The sequence below is a fragment of the Gobio gobio genome, assembly GCF_949357685.1.
Source record: "Gobio gobio genome assembly, chromosome: 3".
In the NCBI taxonomy this organism is placed as follows: Eukaryota; Metazoa; Chordata; class Actinopteri; order Cypriniformes; family Gobionidae; genus Gobio; species Gobio gobio.
This window is the reverse complement of record NC_137099.1, coordinates 49,607,747-49,628,647: the sequence shown is the minus strand read 5'-3', so window position 1 is coordinate 49,628,647 and position 20,901 is coordinate 49,607,747. Positions and strand designations below refer to the sequence as shown.

Sequence of the window (20,901 nt, the reverse complement as noted above, 5' to 3'; positions counted from 1 at the left end):
ATTATTCTATTTCTAGTCGGAGGGACTGTCACTCATGTCAGAAAGTTAGTAACTTTAGTAAATTATGGATCAGCGCTGACTGGAGACGCAAACTGTTTAGAACGATTCAGTCCGATTTGGTGAACTGATTCGGTTCACTAAAAAGAACTGGTTCAAAAGAATGATTCGTTCGCGAACCGGACATCACGGAGACGGAGCTCAGCGATTGCTAACAAAGTTATTTATAGTAACTACTGAGTTGTGAGAGCGCTGTCAGTCAGCGCAAGTTTATTGTGTTTGTATCTGAGAGTTCTGAATAAACACGAGTCCCAGTCACACCAGAGTCCGTCTTCATCATTATTACCAACTTTGTAACACATCCAAAGTACCATTACAGCTGTCGAGATGAACGAGTTAAAAGTAAGTGTTGATAATAGCATTATTTTTCAAATAAAATAAAAGCGTCAGTGACGCGCGTTGAGTACACAGCGCAAACAAAGACACAACAGCAGTAATCGAATGTAATCCAGTTTATTGTGGGGAAAGCTGGCTAGCCTAGCCGGATACCCTCACGCTTACCCCCCTTCTGCTTAATCTCACGCCGCGTTTGGTGCCTCCGCTGTGGGTCAGATGCAGTACTGGGGGTCGGGGATGATGAAGGCCGACCGGTCAGCCCGAGCCTCGGCGTGTATAAGGTTTATCTAAGGATGTGTCTCTGCCGATGTTGAGCAGAAACTCCCGACTGTATGCACATTCTAGAACCGATAGACGCGACGAGGACGTACAAAAACACTGACTCACAAGATAGAAAACACGAAAACACCGTTCTGTCTGGAGAGAGAGAAGCCGCAGCGTGTGCACGAATAATAAATAATTAGCTACACATCAGAAATCACTGATCACAGATCAGAAGGAACTGAAAAAAGACTTATGTTTTCATTTGTACATCCAAACACTGAGAAACTGCCAGCATTCACTCGTTCACAAGGAATGATCTCTCGAGCGTTTGCATGGGCGTGCCAGATTCTCTGGGTGGAGGAAAGGGAGGAAACTGTTCCTGCTTGGACGTCAAACCAGGAGACTTCAGGATTGGCTCGTCTGGCCTGTCATTTTCTCAAAGGCAGAGAAAGACAGCCAGAACTCGGGTTTACACCGATCAACATTTCTATCCACTTGGGGACAATATTCAGGCTAGGGGAACTCATATTAATGTTGAAAAACCTCATAAAATGAAAATTTCATGCCATGGGACCTTTAAGGACCTCGTGTTCACTACTGCACTGTTGTCAATTTAAGACCTGCGTGCATCTAATATACAGACACGATTGCGATTTTACTTTCACTTTAGACATAACCGACTGTGTTTATGTTAACCTTGTGTGTATTTGACAGTATTAGTGCAGTAAGACGACTGCTTAGTCCAGTAATCACGTGTTTGACAGGCTTTTAGTGCGCACGCTCAGAAAAGCGCATGTGCATAAGCAAGCAAGTGAAATGTTTAACCGGCAAGGCTTTGAAACGAATGAAAATAATGAACTCTGGTGATTGTGAATAACTATAGTGTTCCGTGAGTATAACTCTACCACTGACGTGTGATGTGAATGTATGTCGCGTTGTTCAGTATTGGGATGGAGGCAAATTATAGAATGTGTAGCAAAATAATTAATTAAATGCGAAACCGAAAAAAAACCGCAATTCACAAGCGTGTATTGAACCGTGAATATTATATTGAGTATTGTGGCATCCCTAATGTGCAGTAATATTGAAATTTGAGGATGCAATGCATCGTGATACATTGTGATATCGAATTGAATCGCTCACATGATAATCATACTCATATTGACTCGTGAAACCAGTCACAAGTCACACCCCTACTCTCCATGTAATTGAATGGGATGTGAGCCAAACTAAATAATCCAATTACACTTCACATTTTCCCCCTAAAGCTTTCTGTCACTAAGTAGTTCTCATCATGTTCAAATGCCCCCCCCCCCCCCCCCCCCCCTTATTTTTCAATAAGTTTGGTTTTAGTCAGTTAGTTGTTTGAATTCATAAAAAAGGGGTGTAACTTCATGATTGACAGCAGTGCTTGTGATTGAGTCAGCGGGAGTATAGGCTGGACCGCGATACTGTGGCTCCACTTCAGGTCACTACCGCACAGACTCCGGCTCCAAATGACTTAATCTGCAACAACCATTTCTGGGATATTTTGGCTTAATTTTAGCAGTGGCATTTTGGGGGCCTAAAAACGTTTTGAAAACGATGACGTTTGTGAAAACGGTAGTGTTTCTTTAAAAAAGTGTCAGCACCACCTACTGGCCTGGCAGCATAATACAGCGTTTTTAGTAATTTTTGTGGCTCTGTGTGAACGGGGGTCGTTTTGACAATGTGGTTGTCTGTATACAGAAAACATTTCAATTTTTAGTACATTATTGCCGTGTAAACGTGCCCTAGGTGAGAAAGCGGGAATTTATTTGTGGGGATTTATTTGTTTTTGTCCTTTCGTCACCTTTTCTGCAGGTCAAAAGCGATTCACTCAAATGTCTCTTCCTCTTTGTTTCTGACAAGAATGATTTTGTGTTTCAGGACGATGAACAAGTCTTGTTTCTTTATGTTGTTTCTCAGAGGTTGAGTGAGTCAACGAGTGTAAGAATGAAAGCTCAAGGTTTCTTTGTGTTGTTTTGCAGGAGTTTGAGGCTGGACGGCAGCTGACGGACTGAACCATGGCTCAGTTTCCCACGCCCTTCGGAGGTGAGTTGATGCCTCGACTGACTGACTGACACGTGTGTGTTTGTGTGACGGAGGGTGGCTGGATGTGTATGAAGTGCAGTGTGCGTTTGAGAGAGAAAGAGAGGCAGAGAGAATGAATTCAAGTGAGTCAGTGAATGTCTGAAAGAGTCTGTGAATAGAAGAGAAACGCCCTCACAGAACTGTTGTCACTTTGGTTTGCAGGCTTTTATGTGTGCGTTTCATTTTCTGTTTTCATTTCTGATTTACGTTTTTTAATATCATTTTTTATTATGACATTTTCTAGAGCTGCAACAACGAATAGATAAAGCAATCAATAATGAGAGTAATCTATTGTAATGGAGTATTAATCTAATATAATTACTATGTCCAGATGAGTGAATTGTGTACTTTCTGTCCAGATGACGTGTTTTCCTCATACCGGTTAACATTTAGTCTGTCCTTTTGTTTTTAATTGAGTGATTTTAACTTAGTAACTTATATTAAAATGGTTAGCAATCAGTGTTTTTTGGTTTCGAATGTAATATTTATATAATGTATTGCATAGTCTGCATAGATTCACTATATTTGTTTTTTTAACCTTCAAATTTCGCATTTGAGGACAACATTGGGCATGATGTGTTGTGGAATAAAATTTTTGTTAAAAATGAATTGATTTGAATTATGTTTCAATTAAAATGATTATTTTCAACAATTAATATAAATAATCGACAGATTAATTGATTATTAAAAAATCATTGATTACAGCCCTAATTTTATCAACACAACAATTTGAGTGAAACATGGACAACACATAATATTTCTTTTTTATGTTTTCCAAAATCTCAAAACTCTTTGTTTAAGGTCAGGGCCGAAAAGTAACTTTTGCCACACCTGGTTGCTGAAAATTTGCCGATATTTTTTTTGTTTGTTTGTTGCAAAAACAGGCAGCCAACATTTTACATTTTGCAATTTTTAGGTACAGACATTTTAAGTTATCAAATGTAAAATAACAGAGTCTTCACTGTATAAATTAAACACAGATTAATCCTTATTTAAGTTACAAAAGTTATCCAGTCGAGGGGATTGAGTGATTTTTCTTTGTCTTTTGTTGTTTGATTAACATTAAGGACACTGTCGGCAGCGCAGAGCCTATAGGCTGCTGTTAATGCATGGATACAGTACACGTTTTCTTTCTCAACTGTTTATGTTCACTTAAGACAAAACTTACAATGTTTACGAGGATTCTTTCAAGTCTTTTTGTGCTTGAATGTTTCAATTGGCAACTGTCCCGAGCATCGTTTACGTTCATGTTCTCATAACATTGCATTGCTAGAATTCATGAAAATTTTACCAGCCAACTAGCGATTTACACCGTTTCATATACTCCCCAACACCGATTTTTACTCTCATTTGCCTTCTGCATATGTTAATTATAGGCCCTGTTAGTGTAATGGTAGATTTTAAATACAAGATTTTCGTCTCACACATTTAATCACACTGTATATGACTGTGTTGCATTTTCTCAGTGTTGTTTTTTACACAATAGCGTCAGTAAGAATTGGTTTGTGTTTAGAAGTGACCTCTCCGCTTAATGAAAATGTTAGCAGATTGAACACGCTTAATCATGATGGCGATGTTTGTTTTTCTCTGTAGGGGGGTCGGATACATGGGTAATATCTGTGGACGAGAGAGCCAAATATGACCAGCAGTTCCACAGTTTGACCCCCACACCTGCTGGCTTCATCACAGGTAATCACCACTGGTTTTCTTGCTATGAGAAAAGTTAAGAACTCTCATTAGTGCTGATGTTTGCTCAAAACCCTTTGGAGTTTGATGCTCTCTGAAAAATGTGAAGAAATCCTTTGAGTTCTGTGCAAATCGCAAATAACCACCAGCTGTGCAGTCAGTCATAGACCTGTGGTAGTCAGAATTGTATGCCTATTATTTCTCTGTAGGATTCACAGGCACAGAGAGATGGAGCAATTGAAGTGAAAACAGGAAAAACAAAAGCAACCACCCCTTTCCCATCATCCTTTTTTAAACACATCCCCCATGCTAATAAAAATTCCATGGATAGAATGGAAGTTTTAGAATGGAAGTCATGGCAGTTTATGAAAACCATACCACTTCCTGTTTACTACCCATAATGGGTGGATATCTATCTGCATGGTCATGATTAGGAATGGAACGGTATGAAAATTTCATATCACGATTATAGTGAACCAAATTATCACGATTATCAATATTATCACGGTTTTGTTCAATTGAGATGAAAGTGTTCAAAAAGAACAGATGCTTTTAAAAAAGTTTTATATTTGAAAACCAACAAACAACAAATAAATCAAGCAGCTCTATGCACTTTGTGGCATTTCCTTTCTTATAATGACCGTCGTCAATAGCAACGCATTATAACAGCGCACATCCACGTATCACAACAGATGCTCTCTCGTTTCATTCTAATGCAACTTGCATCTCTGTTTTTGATTGTATTGAAAATTAAATCAGAGGACTTTACTAATAAAGGGATAGTTCACCCAAAAATGAAAATTAGCCCATGATTTCCTCACCCTCAAGCCATCCTAGGTGTGTATGACATTCTTCTTTCAGACGAACGAAATCGGAATTATATTAAAAAAGTCCTGGCTAATCCAAGCGTTATAATGGCAGTGACTGTTGCTCTGTTTTTGAAGTCCATAAAAAGTGCATCTGTCCGTCAAATAACGTGCTCCACACGGCTCTGGGGGGTTAATAAAGGCCTTCTGAAACGAATCGATGCGTTTGTGTAAGAAAAATAGTAAAGTAAAGCTCCAGCCGATCGCCTGCCGTGGAAAAGTGTTGAAAGTGCCTTCTCGCAATTCAAGATGTGTATGCGACGTCTGACGAGCATACCTGGTAACGGAAGCCTTTGATCGGCAGAGGCACTTTCAGCACTTTTGCTATAAATTGAATATGGAAGGCAATCGGCCGACACTTAACTTTATAAAGCTTTAAATATGGATATTTCTCTTACACAAACGTCTACAGCCGACAAAAAATAGACTAAAAATGACGTTAGGAAAAAAAACGTTAAATGAATTAGCTGCGCACTGTGCGCAGTACTTGGTGGCCTTGTTGTCTGCCTAAATTAATTATAAATAAACATAAAAAACTAGTTGGCTATTTGCAGTATATTAAATCGGTTTTGACCTGATTAATTTGCACTGAAATGAATCTGACACACAAGTCTGTCGGCTCTGACAGCGTTGCATCACGTGCACCTGCGCAATATCATAGCCTATGATTTCCGAAAATATAGTACCATGTTGTCAACTAGTGATATTGTCACAAGAACTTTTGAGGAACATGCAACATAATTTAGACAATTGTTTTTGTCATATGTATTATAATAACTGACAGACACTATCATTTCAGATAGATCTGAGACACGAATAGACTATTAACTGAAAGCTTTTACTCTTCAAAAGGCATGTCCACTTTAATAAAAATGGAATATTTATTAAACAAGCCAGATCAAGAGCAGAAACGAAATAAAGTGCATAAGTAAAAAATAAAGCATAGGCTCAAAACTAATACAAACAGTGGGTACAGCGCATCACGCATTATAGGCTCCAAATAAACAATTAAATAATAAAGTGCCCAAATCCAATAAATAATACTAGAAATAAATTTGCAGTTTGCACAATAATAAAAGGGACCGGGCAATTCAAAACAGACGAGGCAACCTAACGTAGACAAGTTAGCTTACCGTTTTTAGGTGATATGACATGTTTGTCGTCGAGCTGTGATATGCAAACTGTTTTCCCATTTTCTATTTTTCTATTTTTAAAAAATGCTGCCACACTGCCGATGTCTTTGTTGACATGGTAGAAGAGGATTGACTAGGAAAACGCTCTCACAATTAAGTAATATACAGCAAAGTAGCCTACTTCAATCTGTCTCTCTTCTCCAGTGGGTCGGGCTAATCCAAAATAACTGAAAACAAGGGGGGTGTTCTGAAGACAGACTGTTACCTGTGAAACAGGGGTGCTCTGAAAACACCCCATTAGCAATTAGTGCTTTCCACCTGATGAAATGAACGCGGCAAAAAAAAACGACCAATCAGAATTTTGATCGAGCCAGAACGTATTGACTAATAATCGACTAATCAACTGGGAGATTACAGCCCTAGTGATTAGGCTACATATGTCGTAAAATATTTGCATATTGGAATGCTAAATAAAAAGATGTAGGTAAATTTATAAGCGCCGCCTTTGTGTGCCCTCTTGTCTTCGTTGTTGCTTGCTTTGCCACTTTAGTTTTTCTTCTCCTACACTGGTTTACAGTGCCGAACTGCCAATCAGATTGATCCCTTTTCCTGGTGGTCCGACGCCGATTCAACATTCAACACTAAAGCCGAAGTGCAGAACACACCGCAAAAACTGCCGCCCAACCAAAGCTCACCGACTCACCGTCAGCTTGGTGTGTCCCGGCCCTTAAAGTACTATAAAAAACAGTCTGAGAACTGTTAATGTCAGACTCTGTACCTCCTCAGATGAAACGGACAAACCATGCCACGTTTACATTAGTCAGAAGAGCAAACAATTAATGCTTGTGTAAATGTTTGCGCAATGCAGGTGTGTTAAGAGTTCAAATTCTGATTCCCTGCAAACATGTAGTTGTGACAGTGTGTAATGTTAACAGAATCAACGAGAGGAAAAAAATACAGAGAAGGAAACAGATCAGGGTGTGGCATGTTGCAGAAAGGGTCAGCATCTTTGCTGAGGCCGTTTGTTTGTGGAGTCTCTAGTGGACACTTTGACATGTTTGTTCCTGTTATAGAAAGCAGTCTTTCTCACTGGACTCTCTTTAAACATTTTTTGCCAGTCTGAATAAAATTCTGAAACATCTTCTCTAGCCAAACTGTTCATATATTGCTTTGAAAGAAATGTTCATTGTACACAAAACAAACTTCGTGATCTTTTTGTACAATGTAGACACATGTCAAATTAACCTCCAAAGGGCCAATCAAAATCACAAGACTCGAACAGTAAAACCAGCTTGTCCCAGCTGGACTTTGGATGTCTACTGAAGAGATGGTACTTGTGGGTTTCCTGTTGACCAGTGGCTCTCAAAGAGCCTCTTTGTGTTGACTGAAGGACGGCTGGAATTGTGAGTGGCCAACCGGCAGACAGGAACAGAGATTGAGTCTGTTTTTGGCTCTGAGAGTATAAAGGCGTTCTGTGTGTGTGTGCCGAGGAAGACACCTGTTGTCAAGAGGAAAAGTGTTTAGAGGAAGGTGAAAAGGCCATCAAAGCTGCTACATCATGCTTTTAACCCAGCAGAGGCACAACCTCGCACATTCACATCTCTCATTGCTGTGTGTTGGTTGGTAGGTTGTAAAAGGGAAGATATAGGTTATCTGGGCTGGGTTATAATCAGTATAGGCTGTCATGAGACCAGGAAGTCGGCTTGATAGGTTAGATAACAAATGAGCACTAACTTTTCTTACTCAAGCTGTAGCCGGCAGATCACTCGCCCTATAGGGCAATGTCACTCAAGTGCAGTCAATAAACCCTGAACATGTTTGTTGACAAGATAGTTTAAATGGACTTGCGTAACTCTTAGTTATGTTCAGTGTTTTACTGAATAATAAAATTAACCTAGAATAATTCAAACTGACATGAGCTGTTCGTTTATACCATGATCAAGTCAAGTCAAGTCAAGAAGCTTTTTATTGTCATTTCAACCATATATAGCTGACGCAGTACACAGTGAAATGAAACAGCGTTCCTCCTGAACCCAGGTGCTACATAAGACAACATAAAGCAAACAGTCACAGAACAGAAAAACACAGGGTGAGAACTAAAATCCTCGCCACATAAAGTGCATGTGTGCAGCTGGTGCTAACAGTGCAAAGGACAACACAGGACAGTGCAAGACAATACACAATACACAAAATATAAAATAAAAATAGAAATAGCTCCGCCAGTAAAACCTGTCATGACAGAATAAAGTGCAATGTAAACAGAAAAATGTAAACAAAATTTGTGCAATTCAATAGTAGCAGCAGTCAAAATAAGTGAACACTGACCAAATGATTTCGGACAGAATATTGTGCAAAAGAACAAGTCCCGGGGCCTATACCATGAAGCCGGTTTAGCTGGCTAGCCAGATATGTTTAAGCTTAGTTTGTGCCAATCCTGGGTTTTAGGTACCATTAAAGTGGTTTGGCTTTTAGCAGTGTTCATCTCCATAGTAACTTACGCTCCACAGCTAACCTGCTCCAGGGCAGGTTATGTTCTGGATAAGACATCTCAAACTGAAATTGGACCAATCAGCTGTGAGCAAAGTGACACATATCTGATGCAGGAAAGACACTCCTTCTGTTTCTACTCCAAATTAAAGGTCACTAGCTAATGGCTATTAAAGACTTAAGCCTCTGGCTTTTAACAATGCTTATTTAAAATAATAATAATTTGGAATTATTTAAATACAATTTATGTAATTATTATACCCTTAATCAATTACACATGTATCATTTGAGTAAATCAATCATTAATAGGCATTTTGTTAATATTAAACTAAATAGCCTATATACAGTAAAGGTCATACAAATAAGCTTTAAATTCAATAACTAAATCTATAAAAAATTACATGTGAGCATAAATGTTCAATTCTCTCTATATATCAACTAAACTAACTTCATAACTTTTACTTGCATTGACGTATATGATTTTTCTTAAAGTTGTCCTCGACAGCTCTTTTCTTCTGTGTAAATTTGTTTAAATTCTTAATATTTTTCAATCATGTATATGAGTGAAGTTAATCACACTGCTTCTCCCGCGAGAAGTGAATCTCAGTTTCACTGATCCACAGCCTGTGATTGGCTGTTCACTGCTGATGTCACAGCTAAACTCCTAAACTCAGGATCAAAGCCTGAGTTGACAGAGAAAGTTGATGATCAGCATCATGGGACCAACAAAGCCTGAATAGATTGGTTTGGTTTTGTCAACTCGAAACTAATCCTGTAACCCCAGGGCTCCAGACTAACTTTTTTCACTAGGAGCACAGTGGCCCCCAACTGAAAATTTTAGGGGCACAACCAGAAATTTTAGGGGCGCACACCGTAAATCAACATGCTAACCAAATCTACTAATTTCCACTGTATTACTAATAGGAATCGGTATCGTTAAGGTTTTAATGGTATTACTAGTCTTACTGATACTGCTTATCGATCCGGTACTTTAACAGTATTCTTACCGGTTCTTTTTATTATACTTTATTATATAAAAAAAACATAATTAAGAACATAATTAACATGGCTTTATAATCTGAAAAGTAAAATATCTATAGCAAAAGAAACCGCAAAGTTTGAACAAAAATATAAAACATCTATTTGTAAATGGACCAGTGTGCAGCATTCAGAAGGTCTGCTAACATTAATATTACAGTAAAGAACAAACCTACAAAGACATCTAATAAAGTAATGAAATGTAAAATAACACTGCATAGTTTTCACTGTATAAATTGATAGATTAATGCTTATAAAAGCTAAAGTTATTAATCCAAGAGATGTGAATATTTTCTATTTGCCATTTGTTCGATTCGCATTAATGGCTCAATCGTCAGCAGGTTTATTAGACGCTGCCCCTTTAAGACCGATCGAATGTAGAACTAATAATATCATATTCTCCTATTTCTCCAAACTATTTACGCCCATTTAAGATATAAACTGTTAAAATAACTACTCTCCAATCCGGTCATTTTGACACCGGCTATTTGTTGTTTATTTGATGGTTTAGACGCGCACACGAAGCCTAAAATATTAAGTGCAAGCCGGTCCATTTCGCAGCACACACACATAAGCCGCCTTGAAGCTGGAAACAGCATCTCTTGCGCGGATTATTGTGCATTTAATAGCTCTTTATTATCAAACACATCCCGCAGTTTAGCAACAGTAGAGACTGCAGTTTACAACAATCACTGATTCTGACGTTTAGTTTAGGTTTAGGGAGAAAGGACAGCGCAAGGCTGTGACGGGAAGGATGAGCTCGACGGAACACTGCTATAGAAATAGTTTTACCTCATACCATCTTTTTATAATTCTTGGAAGCCAAAATCGAAAATAAAATTAGATTAATATCACAGCACATCCCTAAAGTGTAAGCAGACTAAACTTTTGTTTAGTTCTTGGCCATCGTCACTCATTAAGCTGACTGTGGTGTTGTGTTCGCAGCTCCACGTGACAGAGCGCGCTCGCTTTCTCTCTCTTCTGGATTGCGAATAGCAAAAATGCATCACGGACAAATGGTTTAATATTCTATTTCTCTCATATAGAAACGGCTGGCAAAGATAGAATTTGCCAGACATAACGTCTATCAATTATAATTAGTAAGTGTATTTTCTTAATTTCTCCAGTACCGACAGCAGGCAAATTTACTGGTCGCACATGTGCGACTGGATGTAAAATTCAGTCGCACACTCTCAAATTTTAGTCGCAAAATGCGACCATTTAGTCGCACTCTGGAGCCCTGAACCCTGAGTTTGTTAAACTGCCATCATGGTACAGGCCCCCGGAAGATCAGCAACAAATGGCATGTAGACATTTTTAAGTGTGATTGAGATTGAAACCGTGTGCGAAGTGAATGATGTGTGTTGAGTCCGGTTTGTACAAATCAGTCACACAATTTGTGTGTAAGTGTGTGTGTGTGTGTGTGTGTGTGTGTGTGTGTGAGTGTGTGTGTAATACATGTGATGCATAATACTCTTTATTTATTTATTTATACATTTAAGCATACTAATTTCATTGTTTTCCCTTCCTCTTTCTCTGTAGGTGACCAGGCAAGGAATTTCTTTCTGCAGTCAGGTCTACCTCCCCCCATCCTGGCCCAGATATGGTACAATTCCTATATAATACATTCATAATCCAGAGCACTACTTTCACAATCCACTATATGCTACTGGTCAATAATTGCATTCAACTGTAAAGAATATCCCTTTAATTTTACAGTAAAAAACAAAAAAACTAGCAACTGTTGTTGCCAGGAATTCACTATAAAATTACTATGACATTGCTTCCAGTATTTCGCCAGGCTTGTATATTTTATAGCTTATAACCATATATTTCATTAAATTATATAAGGTTAATATACCTAAATCTGTGTTTTAAAATATACTGATAACCACCATAATAATACAGGTGGTACAGTAGAAAACCACAATTTTCATCTTACAGTAAGTGGCATGTCCATAAAGCTTGGCCAATACACATGCTGTATTTTCAAATGTAATTTAATCCTGTGATGGCAAAGCTGAATTTTCAGCAGGCATTATTTTAGTCTTCAGTGTCACTTGATCTTTTTAGAAATCATTCTAAGATCATTTATTATTATTGTCAACGTTGAAAACCGTTTTAGCTGGAAATTATTAACTTTTTATTTACCAAAGGCACTTTAAATTTATCAAAAAAGACTTTACATTTATGAAATTAAGGAATATTACAAAAAATATATATTTATAATAAATGCAGTTCTTTTGAACTTTCTATTCATCAAAGAATCCAGAAATCACAATTTCTACAGAAATATTAAGCAGTTTCTTTAGCATGAAATCATCATATTAGAATGAGTTCTGAAAGATCATGTGACACTGAAGACTGGCGTAATGATGCTGAAAATTTAGCTTTGCCATGACAGGAATAAATTACATTGTAAGATATATTACAAAAGAAACCAGTTCATTTAAATATTAATCATATTTCATAGTATTACTGTTTTTACTGTATTTTATTTCAAATAAATGCAGCCTTGGTGAGATTAAGAGACATTTTAAACACTTTTGCCGGTACTGATATAGACGGTGCACAGGGTCATACACACAGAAACAAAACACCACCAGGGTAACATACATGACACTATTGCAAAATAATGCAGTAAACATTGGCTAAATATCATAAAATGTAACACAAAAATCACCCTAATGTTTCGCAGGGCTCTGGCCGACATGAACAACGATGGGAAGATGGACATGTTTGAATTTTCCATCGCAATGAAGCTGATTAAATTGAAGCTGCAGGGTCACCCCCTCCCTCCTTCATTGCCCCCCTCCATGAAGCAGCAGCCCATCTCCATACCCCCGCAGCCTCCTTTTGGTAAAACCACTCTCACTTTGATGGCTTAAACATATTGGGACAAATCAAATCTAAGTCCAAGACCATTTAGACCAGTGGTTCTCAACCTTTTTGACTTGAAGGCCCCCACATTGTCCAACACAAATATTCAAAGGCTCTCCATATCCGATAAGAGATTTCCTCTGGGATTTCTGCTGTAATTCAGCTGAAAGTGAAATTGTTTATAGATTACATTTAATTTAATTTAGTTAAATCTCATTCTGTATGTTATTCAAGAAAAACAATAGTTAATGAGATGGAAAAAATAAATAATACATGTATACATACATTTTGTTGCGAACCGCTGATTCAGATTAGATATTGTAAAGATTAGGACTATATTAGAAAAGACTGTATGCTAGAACAGAGGTGGGCAACTCTGGCCCTCAAGGTCCACTTTCCTACAGAGTTTAGCTTCAACCCTAATCAAAAAAACCTGAACAAGCTAATCAAGGTGTTCGGGGTTACTAGAAAGCTACAGACAGGTGAGTTTGATCAGGGTCAGCTAAACTCTGGTCCCCGAGATCCACTTTTCTGCAGAGTTGCCCAGCCCTGGGGCCAGTTGCATATACTTAGCCACTATGTTAAGGCTGTGTCTTAAGAACTAGTTTGACCAACTAGCAGTTAACCAAGGGGTAATCAAGTCTTGCTTTCCAATCTACCTTTTTATGTATCTGACTTAAAAAAATTAGGACCTGGAAAATTAGGACTATATATGTTAGATTCTGGTTCAGCCCCTCAAAGAATTATAGTCGCTCATTGAATGTTAAATTCAAGTAAATTCAAATTAGCAGTACATCAACATAATTAGCATATGTCATTTGTCCCATTTATTTAATTCTATAAAAAATGTCATCTATTATTATTATTATTATTATTATTATTATTAAGTAAGTCAATATGTCTTTGATTGCCATCTGCAGGCATGCCCAGTATGGGTGCAATGCCAGGCCTGCCAGCAGTGCCGCCCATGCCTCTGCCCCCTCTGCCTCCAGGAGTGCCAGGCGTGTCTCCTCCACTGGTAGCATCGGTGACGCCACCCCTTCCATCTCTAGCCAACGGAGCACCTGCTATGATGCAACCCATTAGTGGATTCACGCATCCAGGTAATGTAAATACACACTCACACTACCCAAACTTGCTCATGCAGTTTATTTACTTTGGCAGGATAATGCATGGATGTTTGTCTCTTTTTCTCAGCTGCTGCACTCAACAAAACCTCTTCGTTCAATCGTTCCAGTATCAAGCTACAGAAGGGCCAGTCTGTAGAGGCACCCAGGTACACACACATACACGCATATGTACATTGCATTAACAGACATTTCATAGATTTTAACAAACCCATTGTCTCTCTAGTGCTCCAGCAGCTCCTCCGCCCACTGACTGGGCCGTGCCTCAGTCCTCTCGGCTCAAGTACCGCCAACTCTTCAACAGCCATGACAAAATGATGAGTGGCTATCTCACAGGTATGGTCACACAAAGAAAGACACATGACAAGCGTCAGACAATGAAACACTTCAGTTGTTTTGTTCTGGGTAGTCTCGAATAGCCAGGTAGGCCTGGATTCCATAGCAACTTTCATTGGAAAGTCCAGAGGCCTTCTGACTGACATGTAAAGCAACCATTTACAGTTTGTTTTCTTAAGCGTCATGTTTAGGGACGTAAAAATGTAACGTCGATGCCCCTACAATATAAGACCGGTGTGTAAAACTCTTGGACATATTTTAAAGAGTCTGTGCTGTGAACCACATAGATGTATATTTAACAATGTTATTATAGTTTTGTATTTTTACATTGGCTCTTATTTGAGTTCTATTTTCAAATGATCTTCTGTTTTGTCCATATTTTCTTTAGAAAATGTAGTAATCTAGTTTTTAATTCAATGTATTTGCAGAGCTCAACGTTTTAGTGATGAGTCACAGTGATTTCTTAGTACAGCTTAGAGGAAACAGAGGCTGCTGAATCAACATACTCAACTCTCTCTTTCACTTCTGTTTCCTCTCTCTTTCTTTTCTGCCTCAGGTCCACAAGCCAGAACTATTCTAATGCAGTCCAGTCTACCACAGGCTCAGCTGGCCAGCATCTGGTGCGGATCCAACACATTTTTCATATTCTCGCATTTAAAACTCAAACAAAGTTGCGAGTTCTGAGATGGGGATCAGTGTAAACATAAGGATTGGTGTCTGGTTATTGTAATGAATGCATCCGATTTCTGTTCTTGGGATCTTTTGTATCGCCTAGGGCCCTGTTTACACTTGATGTTAACATCCGTCTCTGGTGACCTGGTCACATGTGGACAGGAAAGATAAATTGTTGTTTTGACTCCATGTAACATCTACTCGTTTCTCTGTATAGGAATCTGTCAGATATAGATCAGGACGGAAAGTTGACTGCAGAAGAGTTTATTCTGGCCATGCACTTGATTGACATGGCCATGTCTGGTCTGCCCCTCCCCCCTTTACTGCCCCCTGACTTCATACCTCCGACATTCAGGTGAGAGACTCAACTGACGGCACAAAACACATTTTCACTTATCTTTTTTTTCAAAGGTTTAGTAGTGCATTTATCAATTGTCAACTTCAAATTTAGTTGAAAACAGCTGCTATTTTAATTTAAAGTTAATATTTAAGAAGTCGTATAACAATGTAAATTGTTACATTTAGAGGTCAGGTTGCACAAGAATGTTCTACATGCATTTCATTTCATTCCTGTTTGTGTAGGAGAATACGTTCTGGTAGTGGCGTGTCTTTGACCAGTATACACTCGATAGACCCACGATCCCAGGAAGAGCCTGAGGAGGAGGAGAAAGAGGCAGACAAAAAACTTCCAGGTCAGAGGACAAGAGTAAATACTGACCAGTTTCCTAAAGGAAACTCATCCCGCTCACTGATAAACTATTTGTGGTCTCAGATGACAAGATCCCATCCCCCCTTTTTGGCATCTTGGATTGATGCATTTTGTATCTGGATACTCTCTAACTGGATTTAGCTCTTCAAATTGCACTTACACCTTCCAATGCAATGTTTTGTGAGATCTAATACCACTTACCGAGACAAAAAGGAAAATGCCACAGAGGTTGCGTAAATTGAAAATTTTCCACCATTTAAAGACCACCTTTAAAAATATTGATGGATAATTCAGAGTGCTTTCCCTCATTTTGGCTAATAAAATATCAGGTTTCTGGTTTACTTTTACCTACTTTACAAACATTACCACTGTAAGTGATGCTAATAGGCAACAGAAGTGAAGAAAATGGCTGAAAGAAGTTTAAAAGCTTCTCCCTCAAAATAAAGGCACCCTGAGAGAGATTTGATTGAGGATCTAGTGAGAAAAAATGAGAAATTCCAAGTTTAGTCCAGTGGAATAATTCATGAGATATTGTTGTTTTATTTGACCAGATCAGAAGTAAAGCATGACGGAAAATTTACAACCCAACCTGTCAAAGTGAGAGTTAATCTTTTATGTGTAGTGCAAACTTTTACATATTACTTGCATAGTTGTTTATGGTTAACAAAACTGCATTGGCATTGTATTAATTTTCAGTGAATGTGGTCCGAACCTATCATGACCACCTCTGAAATTGGTTTCGCTGATCCCAATCCCAACACTATTTACATGTTAATGCTAGGTGTAAAATGGGGGTCAAAGTTTGCTACATGTCTTTTGAAACTTTTAAACACCGTATATAAATATCTTAAAATTATGTCAATTCCTCCCCTCAGTCACATTCGAGGATAAGAAACGAGAGAACTTTGAGCGTGGGAACCTGGAGCTGGAGAAACGTCGGCAGGCATTGCTGGAGCAGCAGAGGAAAGAGCAGGAGCGACTGGCAACGCTGGAGAGAGAGGAGCAAGAAAGGAAGGAAAGAGAACGACTAGAGCAGGAGAGACGCAGGCAGCAGGAGCTGGACAAACAACTGGAGAGACAGAGAGAGCTGGAGCGACAGAGGGAGGAGGAGAGGCGCAAGGAGATCGAGAGAAGAGAGGTGAGTTCAAAAATTAAATGTTAAAGCCACTATTTTTGAAAATGGCTCAGCTTCCAACTCCCCTAGAGTTAAACAGTTGGTTTTACCGTTTTCGAATCCATTCAGCTGATCTCCGGGTCTGGCTGTAGCACTTTTAGCATAGCTTAACATAGATCATTGAATCGGATTAGACCGTTTGTTCAATATTTTTCCTATTTAAAACTTGACTCTTCTATAGTTACATTGTGTACTAAGAACGACAGAAATGTAAAAGTTGTTATTTTTTTTTTTAGGCCGATATGTCAAGGAACTATTCTCTCATTCCTGCATAATAATCAAGGAACTTACATTACACAGCATCTGGAAATAGGCTAACTTCATCAACATAACCAACGTGACAAGCTAATCTTCAGTGTATTCCGATAGATAGTCAAATAGATACGTTTCAGGATCTGCACCAAAGTAAATATCTTCTGAATCGTCTCTCAGAAATGTCTCCATGGTTACAAGGCACGCTTCCTGTGCAAGCAGGTTGTCACGTTGGTTATGTTGATGGAAGTTAGCCTATTTTCAGGCGCTGCGTCATATCATTGCGCTGCTGCACTCATGGTACGGCAGAAAAGTTCCTTGATTATTAAGCAGGAATGAGTGTATAGTTCCTAGCCATATCGGCCTAGAAAATCGCAACTTTTCATTTGCTGTTGGTCTAAGTACACGATGTAACTACAGAAGAGTCAAGTTTTAAATAGGAAAAATATCAAAACTCATTGGTCATTTTTTGAGCGAGATGCTAATGGTCTAATCAGATTCAATGATCTATGCTAAGCTATGCTAAAAGTGCTACCGCCAGACCCAGAGATCAGCTGAATGGATTCGAAAACGGTAAAACTCAACTGTTTAATTCTACGGGAGTTGGAAAATGAGCCTATTTTCAAAAATGGTGTGTTCCTTTAAGCATTATCGACGGCATCTGTAACCCTTTGAGTGTGTTTTGTTTGCGAAGGCTGCTAAGCGGGAGCTGGAGCGTCAGCGGCAGTTAGAGTGGGAGAGAACGCGCAGACAGGAGCTGCTCACCCAGAGAAACCGGGAACAGGAGAACATCGTCCTGCTCAAAGCACGCAAGAAAACACTTGAGTTTGAACTTGAGGCTCTGGTACATGCACTTCTCTACACTTCAATGTTTATTGTCTGACTAATTGTAAAGCTGCCTTTTGTGACTGCTGCACCATCAGCAGCACCAAACAGAATGGTAATTTATTTGAGCGGCCCCATATGCACATCACTGATTTTAAAAGATTGACTTCTGCTGTTGTTTTTGGCTCATATCTAGAATGATAAGAAGTCTCAGTTGGATGGTAAACTGCAGGACATTCGTTTCCGTCTCTCGGCTCAGAGGCACGAGATCGAGAGCACCAATAAGACACGAGAGCTCCGCATTGCAGAGATCACCAGCCTGCAACAGCAGCTGCAGGTGTGCACTTCTTTCCCTTTTCTCTTTCCTCTTCTCTCTCTTCTTTGGCTTCATACAAAAGCATCATCAGCGTCCTTTCAGCATTCACACTATTTGAAAAAGTCTCTCCTCTCCAGTTTGGGTGAGTGTGTGGAAGAGAAGAGGGAATTTAAACCCCTCATAAGCAGACAAGAGCTTAATATAAAAACAAAAAAAATCTATACATATACACAATAAGATATCAGTTTTAAGTTGATCTGTACATAAGTGTTTCAAAGTAATCAGAGTGTTTTGTGATTTCTTGTGATTTTTTTTTTTTTTATCCATCAGGAGTCTCAGCAGTGGTTGAGTCGGTTGATTCCTGATAAACAGTGTCTGAATGACCAGCTGAAGCAGGTTCAGCAGAACAGTCTGCACAGTAAGAACACTTTCCTCAACACTGCTTTAAAGATCCAGAACTCTAGACTGGACTTTCTGGTGCGATCCGAGACAGAATTTGTCAGAATTTGATTGGAGGGAAAGTGTATTCCAGACTGTGAACTTCCGCACCAATCAATTCAGCCTAACTTAAGCATACTTAACATCTTTTCTGCTTCCGTCACACTTGCTATTATGTCTTTCCCTGAGTAAAGTACTTTATATTTGCGTCTCTTCAAAATGCATCCACAGCAGACAAATGCTAGTGCTGTTGTGTGCTTGTAAAGTATACATGGTCCAAAGTGACAAAAGCATGATGAATTTAACAGTTAAACAGGTATCTTCTCGTGGTTACCTAGTTAAAATGGTAAACACCTGCCACTAGTACCTGTGGTGTGTTTTTTGTGCTGATTGCACAGATGCACTGTTTGGACCCAAATATGTGACCTTATGTTTCTTTGGGCACTGTTATTTATAAAAAAATTATTATTAGAGTTTCCCGATTCGGTGAAAATGAAACTTATCTGTTGGTGTTGGCAACTTCTGCCATTATTATTTCAAAGTCTGTCAGTCTGAAAAATTGCTGAGATTAACGTTGATGATCAGCCCAACATTTGTTTTGCAAACTGCTTGAAATTCAGGACACTCAAATCAAGGTGTGTTCAAAGTTCTCGCCCTCAGCACGCCCACATAAAGTTTTTGCAACATTTAAGAAAACAATGAACTATACTCATTGTAATCTGTAAAAGTAGTTGCTGACTGGTCACATCTGGCACTGCATTGTAGGTCACAGAGGCATGAAAACTTTCATGATAACTATATTATCAGATTGATGAATTAGGCATTATTTGAACAGTATTACTATTCATTTTGCACATCTAAACGTTGCACAATAACGCTTTTCTTTTTTGCTGAATGCTAAATTTTGAATGCTCTTTAATAGTTTGATTATTTCTGTTTTGTAGGAGACTCTCTGTCCAGTCTTCAGAGGGCCATTGAAATGAAGGAATCCACTAAACAGCAGCTGAGAGAACAGCTGGACGCTGTGGAGAAGGAGACACGCTCCAAACTATTGGAGATAGACGCCTTCAACACACAGCTGAAGGTACTGAAGCCCTGAAAAACCTAAACACACACACACACACACACACACAGATACAGACAGTCCTAGAAGTTCAAGTACTTTTATGTTTTGCATTGTGTGTGTGCAGAGTGCAAAATTAACATTTGTGCAAAATCCAAGTAAAAATTGTCTTTGGTGAATGAATCAAATTTAGTAACTTAAGTTTGGGGGTATAAGGTGATGATAATGTTTAAATGTCTTTGAAACATTTAGGGCACTATCATACACCCGGCGCAATGTGACACTAGGCGCAACGCAAGTGTTTTTTGCTAGTTTCATCCCGACGCAGTTATCATTTTCACGTCCAGTGCCCACGTTGTTTAAATAGCATATGCACTCGCACCCATCTGTTCGCCCATGGGCGTGCTGGTCTGAAAACGAGGTGTGTTCAGGTGCATTGTGGGCGTGTTGCTATTTTGAGGCAACTTTAAACGACTGCGCCATTGTCCAAAAAAAACCTATTCTAAAGTCAATGGCGCAGTATTTTTTATGTTATTTAATATGCGCCTATAGGCGGATGCACAACCTGCATACACTCTGCTTATTACACACACAGGGATGCGCAGCAGCACACAAACATTATTAAATATTTATAATAAAAGGATTCCTCTATGGAGAAGCGTTCAGTCTTTCGGCTCGCAAATTCCGCCATGGTGCAAGCGCAACTGGCTTTTAAAGGGAATGGGAGATGAGAGTCTGATTAGTTTATTGCACATTACGCCCAAAACACACCCATGACTCATTAAAGGGCATATTGCAGGTTAAATTTTTTTCGAGATTAATATATAACCTTGTATGAAAATACCATATGAAAAGGTAGTGCAGGATTTAAAATGTTTTAACAAGACATAAGAGCACAAATTTAGTAGATAAAGTGGCCATTTCGTTGGCCGCTTGGAAAAAGCGCTTTTTTTTTCAATATCGCGTCATATTACGTCACGAGAGGGAGTGGTTCGCCGAGCTCTGCGTTGGCTCAGTGCAGAATAGGTTGGTATTCAGTAGAGTCTGTGTATTTTCGGTAGTTTTTCTATTCCAATTTATCATTGTCATTGTAAATTATTATCCAGCCTGTCAGGGCATCGAGTCCACAG

At 38.9% G+C, this 20,901-nt stretch overlaps 1 protein-coding gene across 9 annotated transcripts in view; it reads left to right on the top strand.

Moving 5' to 3' along the window:
• Positions 1 to 20,901, top strand: part of itsn1 (intersectin 1 (SH3 domain protein)) — a 64,298-nt gene that overhangs the window by 12,018 nt on the left and 31,379 nt on the right. For 7 of the 9 annotated variants that reach the window (XM_079812991.1, XM_079812990.1, XM_079812989.1 and 4 more), the window contains exons 2-16: positions 2,667 to 2,730; positions 4,363 to 4,458; positions 11,522 to 11,585; positions 12,678 to 12,838; positions 13,780 to 13,962; positions 14,057 to 14,135; positions 14,213 to 14,322; positions 14,879 to 14,942; positions 15,212 to 15,349; positions 15,577 to 15,686; positions 16,579 to 16,841; positions 17,824 to 17,973; positions 18,151 to 18,291; positions 18,601 to 18,688; positions 19,653 to 19,792. In XM_079812991.1, coding sequence (XP_079669117.1) covers positions 2,703 to 2,730; positions 4,363 to 4,458; positions 11,522 to 11,585; positions 12,678 to 12,838; positions 13,780 to 13,962; positions 14,057 to 14,135; positions 14,213 to 14,322; positions 14,879 to 14,942; positions 15,212 to 15,349; positions 15,577 to 15,686; positions 16,579 to 16,841; positions 17,824 to 17,973; positions 18,151 to 18,291; positions 18,601 to 18,688; positions 19,653 to 19,792 — 1,815 coding nt within the window. In that variant the 5' untranslated portion in view covers positions 2,667 to 2,702. The remainder of the gene's footprint in view (positions 1 to 2,666; positions 2,731 to 4,362; positions 4,459 to 11,521; positions 11,586 to 12,677; positions 12,839 to 13,779; positions 13,963 to 14,056; positions 14,136 to 14,212; positions 14,323 to 14,878; positions 14,943 to 15,211; positions 15,350 to 15,576; positions 15,687 to 16,578; positions 16,842 to 17,823; positions 17,974 to 18,150; positions 18,292 to 18,600; positions 18,689 to 19,652; positions 19,793 to 20,901) is intronic. The other 2 variants (XM_079812992.1, XM_079812988.1) reach the window with 1 other exon arrangement.